The sequence below is a fragment of the Amblyomma maculatum genome, chromosome 1 (genome assembly GCF_055883805.1).
Source record: "Amblyomma maculatum isolate TAMU_Amacu chromosome 1, ASM5588380v1, whole genome shotgun sequence".
Lineage (NCBI taxonomy): Eukaryota > Metazoa > Arthropoda > Arachnida > Ixodida > Ixodidae > Amblyomma > Amblyomma maculatum.
This window is the reverse complement of record NC_139344.1, coordinates 277220703-277231513: the sequence shown is the minus strand read 5'-3', so window position 1 is coordinate 277231513 and position 10811 is coordinate 277220703. Positions and strand designations below refer to the sequence as shown.

The following is a 10811-nucleotide window of genomic DNA, read 5'->3' as shown; positions in this document are numbered from 1 at the left end:
CCACAAACCAACTAAACCAAAGCCACTTTATCGGCCCATAAGGCAATAATTGCAGCATTAAAATACACCTGGGGCCTGTAGTTGTTTTCTTGAGGTTTATTAGTATCTGGATATGTAGTTTGTAAGTCCTAGGGTCGCCGGAGAAGGGGTAGGCAGCGAACGCGATGGTTAGATGGCATCCTCGAGGCACTGCAGATGAAGTTATGCGATGTTAGGAAGATAGTGAGAGATCGGAAAGCGTGGCGTGACATGGTCCATAAGGTCACGAAGAGTCGGACACGACTGAACGACTGAACTGAACTGAACTGAATTACGCGTGCATTATTTTGGCAGGCTAACTAAGACGATCCGAAAGTGCGCATTTCAAGTTCGGCAAGAAAGCTGCTCCGAGCTGAGCGTAACGTGAGTCGTAGGCGCTGCGTCGCGGAACGCTTACTTTTTCATTCTCTTCTCCTTCCACTTGCATTGTTGTTGGCGGCTCTATCGGCCATGCGTCCTGCAAGGGGTGTATTATATGTATGTGCATGATTACGCGGGAACCAAATGCACCGTGCAGCAGACGCATTTGGCGCCTAGTGAATCTGACTGCACTTTCTTCGTCCATCAAACAGCGCAGCGTACATATGGCTTTGGCAAACACTTTTTCTTCTGGAAACACTGCGATTAACTCCGAATGCTCTTCCGGTTTGAAGAATTCGGGGCGGGGGGGGGGGGGGGGGGGTTGAAAATATCAAGTAGCGGAGGGGAGGAGGTGTACTTGAACCTGACGTATCCTTGCGCCGGAAGAAAACACTGCGCAGGGTGTCATGAAATACGCGTTGTTTGCAGCTGCGCAACCGGCGCCTTTTCAAACACCGCGCCATTACTACTGGAAGCGCATTGGGGCTCATTGTCATCATCGCCCACATTTGATTAAAAACGTCCGAACCGTGTATGGGAAGGCGCCATAGACAAAAGCTTAAACGTTGTCGCACCAGGCGCCTGTTAGGAGGCTTGACATTTTTGACGGTTCTCCGAAACTACAGAGTGAACACGAACCTTTTTCCGCTATCTAGGGGTGCCTGTTAGGAGGCTTGTCATCTTTGACAGTTATCCGATACTATAGAGGCTCCGGAGCCCTAGATAGCGCGAAAAGGTTCGTGTTCACTGTGTAGTTTCGGAGAAGTGCAAACGATGCCAGGGAGTATTCTACTAAAAGGCGCCTGGTGCCAGGCGCGACTTAGCTGCTTTCTTGCCTGGTGTAAGCCAACCGGAAAGAAAGAATGCGCGCGTATTCAGTTCATTGTGACCTAATAACTCAATTCGTAGGTAGCAAGCTTTGGTGTCCATGTAACATGAAGAGCTGGTGCTTAATTGTCTGCACAAGAAACATGCACTTAAATGTGGGGCTGGCGTTAGTCCTGAAAGCAGCTTCGGTGGGAACAGCGTGTAAAAAGGGCCTTCACTTTTCTAGGCTGTCTGCAGAAGTGAGTCGATAGCCGCGGGATCCATGTTAGCGGGCATTGGTAATTGTGGTCTGTGCACACGTTGAAAACTTGCATAGGCTACGGAGGAACTCTCTAGAAAGCATGAAAAGTGAACCTCTGCTCAGGTTGGGCCATATCGCGCGGTGCAGGCAAAATTTGGCGACGCCTCCTGTCGAGTCGACAGCACGGTTGGAGCAGCTAGAAGGCGGCTGTTATTCTATGGCCTCGCGGAACGCGGCCGTAAAGGAGCTTGTAGCGGGTCGAAGGAAGTCCTCGGATATGATGAGTCCTCTTCCGCCCGACGCCGGTCTTGCTGAGCCCGAGGAGCAGCAACAGCAGCCCACCTGCTCTAAGGTGTCCAAAAAGAAGAAGAAAAAGCGCCCCCAGGAAGACGACGAGCACGACCAGGCGGCCGCCGAGGTCGAGCCGAAGGCGACTCGTGCAAAGTCCCGGTCGCACGACTCTAAGGCCGAGCTCAAGAAGAAGGAACTCGAACAGAAGCAGGGGATGGATGGGGCTGACAAGAAGGTCGAGTCGTTCATGGACCAGGCTGGCACGAGCACTGCGGTACGTTGCCCACCCAGAGCGCTTTCTCGAGCCACGATCTGGCATCGTCTGTAGTTCGCTCTCGCTTTTCCAGTTTTCCCGGGTTCAAACTGATGAGGAATTTGCATTGAGCAGGACCCCGACGGGTCTGTCCACCTCGTCTTTAGATTCTGTAAGTACTCGGGAACTACAGACGATGCAGCCGGTGGTTTTCGCGATATTATAGGGGTGGAGTTTGGATGCCTTATGAGTGTATTTCCTTCTGCTAGAGTGCGCCGAAGAAGGTGGTCACTGACATCTGGATCAACCCTAAGGAGACAGTCAGCTGGAACCTCGACTCTCTGGTCACGCTGAACGTGCTAGGCAGGGGCAGCTTTGGCATAGTCTACCTGGTGCGCCACCGTGTCAACAGGCAGCTGGCGGCGCTCAAGTATATTCGGAAGAAGAACCAAAACCCGGAAAAGGTAGAGTTGAATGGCAGCGTTTCCGCGTCGCACATTCTAAAAGGGGCCGTATGCCTTGCAGGAGCGGAAGCGCGTAGAAGTTGAAAAATCCGTCTGGGAGGCTGTCACCGACCATCCCTACGTAGTGACCTTCCGCGCCTACTTCGAGACGGCCAAAGGGTAAGACGAGCTAGGCTTCAGTGCATTTCGCCAAGTAACTCTGGAGGTTCGCTCAGCTGTTGAAATCGCTGGAGAGCAGTCGACACGTCGCCCAACTTTTCCCACTGACGACATTTCATTGCACCTTTCCAGCCGGCGCGACATTCTATACCGCCATGGGCGCAGCTCAGTACATTACTCTAGAAAGATAAATTGTGAAAACGTTCATTGAATGGAAGTCACTCAGTAGATGAAACGCGGATGGCAGTGTTTGATGGTGCCTTCTGAAAGCCGCGCTGGTGACGGCTAGCCAGTCTAGCTTGTAATCAGAACGCATTCCGCTTTCGCGCCTTTCGCCGGTAAAAGTTGATAGTACACACTGAGATACGATAGCAGATCACGTTACAGAGTGTCGCGCATATGTACAACATGTCACTAAATTTCCACTAAACAATACTCTAAATAAACATAGTGTGGTTCGTTTACGTAGGACCGTCCCTGCCATCCCCAGAAGGCGCATACATTGCGACTTCACACCGCATGTTTAAGACTTGTTGACATGCTTCTCAGCAGTGTGGTATACACGAGCGAGAACTGGGCTCCCCCGCTGCGAACATCCCACCTATCATGTAATACCGCAACACGGGCATTTGAGGTATGAATAAATGAATGAATAAAAAAATAAACTGCAGCTTTACTTCACAGTGGAGCTTTACTCCACCGCGTCAAGCTTCCCTTGAAACGTGCATTGTCTTTCTTTAGTGCACAATCTCTGTACTTTCCCATTGCTTAGAAAATTATTTTGCCCAAGTGCATTAAATGCGCGTTTCCTCTACGTGAACGTGTTAAATTAGTTGAGGCACCGATTAGAAAATTTTCTCATTGTACAGTCGCTTATATAGGCGATGGTCCACAGACTCTCTTGTTACGCTCGGCAGGACGCATTCCAGGAGGTGCATCTGCGTGGTCTCCACTGTCGGTCGGGGAACCTACCTACGCCAAAGGCCGACCCGGGGAGTAATGCTAATGCTCGTCAAAAAAAGGACGCAGGCGAAGATTTCTCTTGGGCGCACGTGACATGACTCTGCGTCCGAGAGTTTCGGGGTCGTTGTTTATCACGCGCTGAAACCAGAGTGGACTTGGGTTCTCGTGTTTCTTCGCGACTGCATAATGCCCGTCGCTGTCAGAGGGAACTCAACATCGCGGCCTTCTGCGCTTTCAGCCGTATTTAGGGGTTTGACTTTCGGTTCTTGCTTCGAAAATTTGGCGGACGTTTTCGATGTTTGTTTCAGAACTCGACATTCAGTTTTTGTTTTGGCGAATAATTTTCTACTCAAAAAAGTTCTTCTAGAGAAGTACACTGTCATTGATAATATATTTCATTGAAATAACAAGCAGTTCATGTAGCCGTATTGGTTAAATACATAAATATCTGCAATAAGAGCTATCCTGTACGAATGAGGTTGAGCAGTCGGAATGAACAAGCAACAAACTCTAAATTAACTTATCGGACCTTGAAGCAAAAACGTAAAGGAAGTTTAGTTTAAATATCTGTCAGTCATGCATCTCTCTCTGTCATGTGCTCTGGGCTAAACGAGAGCACCGCGTACCGTATGGTTCGCATAATGAGGCAGCGAAGGACCTGCATGCTGCTTAACCGTTGCGGATACCAGGAGATGACACTTTGGTGCCTTAGTATGTATGGCGCCGCGCTGATGGCTGCTTAAAGTTGGCAGTGAACTTACGGGCAGCGCAAAATCCTACCTACGCTAGCTGACAGTACTTAGCGAGGGAGCCTTCTGATCTGCAACGGCATGTCTAAATTCGGGGTTCGATGCCTCATCTGATAACTCCGAACAATATACTAAATTCTAAATAACTGCTGTCTCACCGCGCTCCTTGTTGCAACCATTTCTTAATTTTCTGCATTGACTTACTGTAACTGTTATTGAGTAGCCAGCTTTAGTTGGGACATGCATATAAGATATGCAGACACTTTTCGGTTGAAACGAGAATTTTCAGGGAATGAATGTGGCGTAATTTAATCTATGTTTTTCGATTTGAACCAGAAAGTCTGGTCGCCACTGTGGCGCGATGGCGATTGCGGGGAAAACCACATCACGGAAGGAATGAGATGTTACAGTACGAGCAGCGCCTAGCTGCTTCTAATTGACTCTCCCTCATGAAAAAAAAAAAAAAAAAAAGATACGGTGGTGGTGGCCGACTCTACAGGAGCGGTGGAAGTAATATGATGCGAGATTTGGCATGAAAAAAAAAAAAGGGAGAAAGGCGCTGTCTCGCGAGTTCTAGCAAAAGAGTTTGGAGTTAGAACAGCTCAGTTTCAGTAGCAGTATACAGACACCACGCATACTGCGCCAAAACAATACGAATATGTTAAGCCAGTAATAAAGCGCAGCATAAATGTACACTCCAGCAATATCATTCTTGACAATCAGCGATATCGAAATAATCTAGGAACATAATGAACTCTTTTATCAATAAAGAAGTTCGCCACAATTTGCGAGATGGAAACTTAAAGCAAGGGCGCATGGCGTAGGTGCTCCTCCATCAGATGACGGAGGTGACGGAACAAGGGAAGCACTTTTAGCTGAACTTGTTGGTGCATACTCAGGAAGAAGGAAAAACCGGCTTTGAGAATGAGGCGTGAGCCTAACTATATTCTTCATAGAAACCATAACTCTTGCATGCAGCTCCGCTGTGCGCGTGTGCGCGCTTCACTAACGCCTCTTCCGCTCTGTGCGAATACAAGTGATCCGACTGGCTTTCGATTGGGGCGTGCTTGCAGCGCAGCAGTAGGCTGCGTTCAGAAAAGCAGTAAAACCCAAGGAACGCTAGTTCAGATGCCTCTAATAGCGAAAAAAAGCGTAATCCTCGGAGAACCTGCGGCAGTAATAATACTGCAAGAATCTGTGTGCCGGGCTACAAAGTGCGTGCGGAGGGAAGCCTAGCGGCTGAATCGGTGTAAGAAAACGCGCAGGATCATTCAGCGATATTCCAAAAAGCTATCCAAACATTGACCCGACCATTACGATGGTAAAAGAATGTTCTACTAGACTGATGTTCTTTTGGCCGCGTAGTCAGTTGCTTGGAAATGACCAGCAGAATACACTACCCGAACACGCGCATTCGAGTTGTGCACACAATTTTGAGCATAACCGCAAGTTAAATGAACTGCGCGGAAAGGCAGTGTACTGCGCGCCGTCTAAATAAGAATGCTATGGTGAACAACGGGAAGAAGTCGCGTCAAGCGCCGCGCGTGACGTGCGAGAAATAGTGGTGCCATTCATGGAGGTATTTTTGTTGTAAAATCCTAACTACGCCTCGTATAAGCTAAAGCCGACTTCTAACTTCTTTTTCTCACCCTCGCCCACCGTGTTGACTCAGGGGTTAAGGACGCTCGACTGCTGAGCCAGAGACACGGGTTCGATCCCTCCCACGGCGGCCGCATTTCGAAGGAGGCGAAACGCAAGGCGCCCGTATATTTTGCCATAGCGGTAGATGTGAGATAACCGTAGGTTTTCAAATATTCCCGCCGGGGTGGCGCAGTGGTTACGGCGCTCGACTACTGTTCCCAATCGAATCCCGGCCTCGGCGGCCGCTTTTCGATGGAGGCGAAAAGCAAGGCGCCCGTGTGCTGTGCGATGTCAGTGCACGTTAAAGAACCCCATGTGGTCGAAATTTCCGGAGCCCTCCACTACGGCGTCTCTCATAGCCTGAGTCGCTTCGGGACGTTAAACCCCACAAACCAAACCAATCATCAAATAATCCGGAGCCCTCCACTATGGCACCCCCATAGCCTGAATTGCTTTGGGACGTCAACGCGGACTTCCCCTCCCCCTCAACACGCCACACCAGCCATAAAACAGTCTTTTACACCATCAGACTGCTGCCGTCGTGATTCTATGGAAGGTTTCCTGCACGGTGGCGCCTTCTCTCCGAACTCTTGGGTCGGCATATAGATTAGGCCAAAGTGCGGGAATGTGAGTGCGTGCTACTTTCGCGCCAGTAGAAATGCTAGGTGGATTAGATTTATCGCAGATTTTATGTATCAAATTCATTTATGAGAAATAAAATTACATGTAGTAGGCAAATAAGGACGCATCGTAGCATAACGGAGTGTATAGTAAGAAAAGCCAGGAAACAAACTGGATTACTTGGTGGCAATTGCTTATTGAAAAAGCCTGATGAATTCCCCAAAAGATACCACGGGTCATCAAAGCACTCCACCCTCCCTGCGTCCACTGGGGCGTGGTCCTTGTTTTCCAAACTGATGGGAGCGCACGGTGTCTGTCGCAGCTGGTGCTTCGTGATGGAGTACCTGCCCGAGGGCTCCATCCGCGACCTGGTGCGCAAGAAGGGGCCCTTCAAGGAGGAGACTGCTCGCCTGCTGTCGGCTCAGGTCGCCTTGGCCATACAGCACGTGCACGAAAAAGGCAGGCAGTCTTTCACGTCCTCACAACAATTGTATTTTATTTTTGTTTTCTTTGAAAATATCTTCTCAAGTAGCGTTTATAGAAGTATGCTCGCCACCCTCTGGCAGTGCGTAAAGTGAGCTAAATGCGTTTTAACGTATTTGAACACAGCAGTACGACAGACAGTCTCTGAGGAAAAAAGACAAATATAAAATATAACGGGGGTTCTGCGATATCTATGCGCCCTTATAGAAATTAATACAGAAAAATGGAGTAGGCAAAGACCCATAGAATCGCTGCCGATGTGGAGAATTTTTGAGGCGCCTCCTTCTTCACAGGGCTGGCCATGACAACCCTTAGAAAACTTAAGCGTTGTCCAATTTAGATTCGACAGTCCTATTGGCTTGTACTCGGAAAGTTAGCGCACGACGTATGGGGCAATCTATAAAATGAAATCAATAATCTCATTGTGTTCTCAGATAAAGAAACATAAATAACTCTGAGAACGTTGCCACAGCAGTAAAGTTTAATTCCTAAAACCAATATGAAAAACTTCACAGCATATCTTAGTTAGCAAGAGTATGACGCCGTCCTGCGTCAAGCATCCGTGGCGCAATCTGCACAATTATGCGCATATAACAAACTCGCAGCTTTTTCTGAGTTTAGGCTACACCTAACATTGGCTTCTCGGTTCCAGCCGAAGTTAACATCCTTCAAACCTGAAATAAGGAGCTTTTTTATGCTAGTTAGGCAGCGCAGTAAATATTTCTCAAAACGCTGAGCTGATAACAAGTTTCATGCGCCCAGTAATGATGTTTTCTGAATTCCTAGCGTCGTGTGGACACAATGTCGTAAGGGTGGTTAGGTGACAAATCCTAGTGTTGTCATGTCATCTTCCAACCACTGTGACATGAAATTGGTATGAAATTAGTATAAAATTTTGTGTATGCTGACGAAAAACTAGTGTTCAGCGTTGGCAGATAATTTTTTTTCCGTTGAAGCTTGAGCATATTGTCACGGTATTGGCGACTAGGGCTAGGTTATCAGAGCCGGTGCAGGTGTAATTACACGGTCCAAGCTTTAGGTACGTCCTGCGAGTCCGGAGCCGATTCACTTCGTCCTTTTTCTCCGAGCGCCACATCAATGTCTTTCGCTCCGAGCGCCCCCTGGCATTCCTCCCTCCTTAAGCGTGACGCACACGGCACACGTGCACACAGGTGGACAAAAGCAAACGAAAAAAAAAAAAAGTTTGCAGATGCCGCCTTTCAGTTACCGCGTAAAATACGGCTTCATGCGTAGGACATGAACTGTCTCTGGACGAGGTAGCCGACGGCCTCTCTGCTCTGGGCCATCTGGGAGCACCTCATAGTTAACGTCGCTGAGGCGCCGCAAGATTTTATATGGTCCGAAGTAACGGCAAATCAGCTTTTCTGATAGGCCACGGCGTCGAACAGGAGTCCACACCCACACCTGGTCCCCGGTGTTGTAGGAAGCTTGTTTGTGACGGAAGTTGTACCGGCGTGAATCCTTGTCCTGTTGCTGGGCGATGTGGACGCGTGCTAGTTGGCTTGCTTGCTCAGCATCTTGGGCAAAGTGCTCGGCGTCGGTAGAAAGCTCGGTATCTGTTTCGCACGGGAGCATTGTGTCCAGCATCGTCCGAACCTCCCTGCCGTAAACTAGGCGAAACGGCGTGAAGCGTGTCGTCTCTTGGACTGCCGTATTGTACGCGAATGTCACATACGGTAGGATAGCATCCCAAGTCTTGTGCTGGGCGTCGACATACATCGCCAGCATGTCCGCAATGGTCTTATTAAGCCTTTCCGTCAGCCCGTTGGTCTGCGGATGGTAAGCAGTAGCTTTTCGATGCGCCGTACCGCTGATATGAAAAACTTCGGCCATCATTTGTGAAGTAAAGGCAGTCCCTCTGTCAGTAATAATACAGGTCGGAGCACCGTGCCGCAGCATGATCTGGTGTACAAAGAAATGGGCAACTTCAGATGCTGTACCACTAGGTAACGCTTTGGTCTCGGCATATCGAGTCAGGTAGTCTGTGGCGATGATTATCCAGCGGTTGCCCCCGGCGGATCGAGGGAAAGGACCGAGAATATAATATATCGGCTCAAATATTTCTTTACAATCGAAATATTCAGCGGCGCTTGATAAGTTTGATGTCATATTACGCGCCCGTAAACTCAAGAAGTTAACTTTGTCTTTGTAAAAATGCCTTCCCCCCATAAAATGCCCAGGGTAGTATTGGTCGTCAGCCAAACATGGGCCTAATGATGGACGTGAATGCTAGTCTGAAAAAAAAAAAAAGAAAGTACGTTCCCATACACGCTTAAGCAGATCAAAATGTGGCAGCTGTCTTCACCGGTACATTGAAAACTGCATGCTTTTTGCGGAAGTGAAGTTTGAATGTCGCCGTTTGTAAACGGCCTCTATGCAGGGGGAATGAGTATTCTCCTTAAACAAAGATTTTCATTCGAATAGGTGGTACGTTAAAGCCTTTAGCCTAATGCCTCTTGTTTTTCACGTCATCAATTTATCCCTGGAAAGAAACGGCTTCCAGATGGGTGGAAAATATAGAAAGCTATCAGAATAAAACAAGGGAATGTTTCAGCTCAATATTATTCAGCTGATTGTTCTGACATCAGTTCTTTGTAAAACTTGCAGAACGGGTGGTACACGACTGCCTCAGGGAACATTCTACGGCACACAGTGACTTCTGTAATACTTGTTTGAGGCTTTCCTTGATGGGCACTTGGCGCCGTGTCGCAGCAGAATGCGTTCGACGTAGAGCTTGCTGACTTCCGCTGCACACCATTAGGAAGGGTGTTTACTTTGGCATAGCGAGTAATGTAACCGATTGCCACGTTGATCCTTTTGTTGCTCTTTGATGAAGTCGGGAATGGACCAAACAGATCCATCCTAATTTGTTGAAAGGGCATAAGTCGGGAGCGGTATGTTGTTCACTAGCTCAACTGGTCTGATCGGGGGCGCGTCTTGCGTCGCTGACATTCACGGCACGTTTTCACGTAAAGTGCAACGTGGGCGGTTAATCGCGGCCAATGATACTTCTCTTCAGTTCGGCGCAGTGTGCGTGTAAAGCCGAGATGCCCTGCGATAGGCTCATTGTGAGACGCTAGCAGAATGTTACTGACGCTTTTAGGAACAAGAAGGATGAGCGGTTCTATTGGGTGCGAAGTTATTTTTACGAGTATGCTGTTGTATAATGCGAAGGACGACAACTGACGTCTCAAGATAGCCGGAAGAGAAGGTCTTGCCTTCTAGGTAATCTACTAGATTTTGCAACTAAAGATCCGAGCACTGCTGTTGTGCGAAATTGCTGGCGCTTACCGGTCCCAAGAAGGGGTCGCCGTCGTCTTCTTCCGTGGGAGCGTGACGGGTGCTCGGGATAAGCGGTCTGCGTCGGAATGCTTGCGGCCAGACTTGTAGACTACATAAATGTCAAATTCCTGAAGACGTAGGCTCCATTGAGCAAGGCGTCCGGAAGGATTTTCGAACTGAGCATAGCGCGTTGTGATCGCTTACCACTTTGAATGGTCGACCGTATAGGTACGGGTGGAACTTTGAAGTGGCCCAGATTGTCGCGAGGCCCTACTTCTCTTTCGTCGAGTAATGGGTTTCTACTTTTGAGAGAGACTTGCTAGCATACGCGATAGCATTCTCCTGCCCGGCACTCTTCCAAACGAGAACGGCGCCTAGGCCCACACTGCTCGCGTCGGTGTAAATTTCAGTCTCGG

General features: G+C 48.7%; 1 protein-coding gene across 1 annotated transcript in view; it reads left to right on the top strand.

Annotated features, from left to right (window-relative positions):
- The first annotated feature begins 1632 nt into the window (after positions 1-1632).
- Positions 1633-10811, top strand: part of LOC146206614 (protein kinase C iota type-like) — a 29778-nt gene continuing 20599 nt past the window's right edge. Inside the window, exons 1-5 of the mRNA XM_084591369.1 lie at positions 1633-2033; positions 2107-2184; positions 2282-2476; positions 2538-2635; positions 6932-7068. Of these exons, the coding sequence (XP_084447495.1) occupies positions 1686-2033; positions 2107-2184; positions 2282-2476; positions 2538-2635; positions 6932-7068 (856 nt within the window). The 5' untranslated portion in view covers positions 1633-1685. The remainder of the gene's footprint in view (positions 2034-2106; positions 2185-2281; positions 2477-2537; positions 2636-6931; positions 7069-10811) is intronic.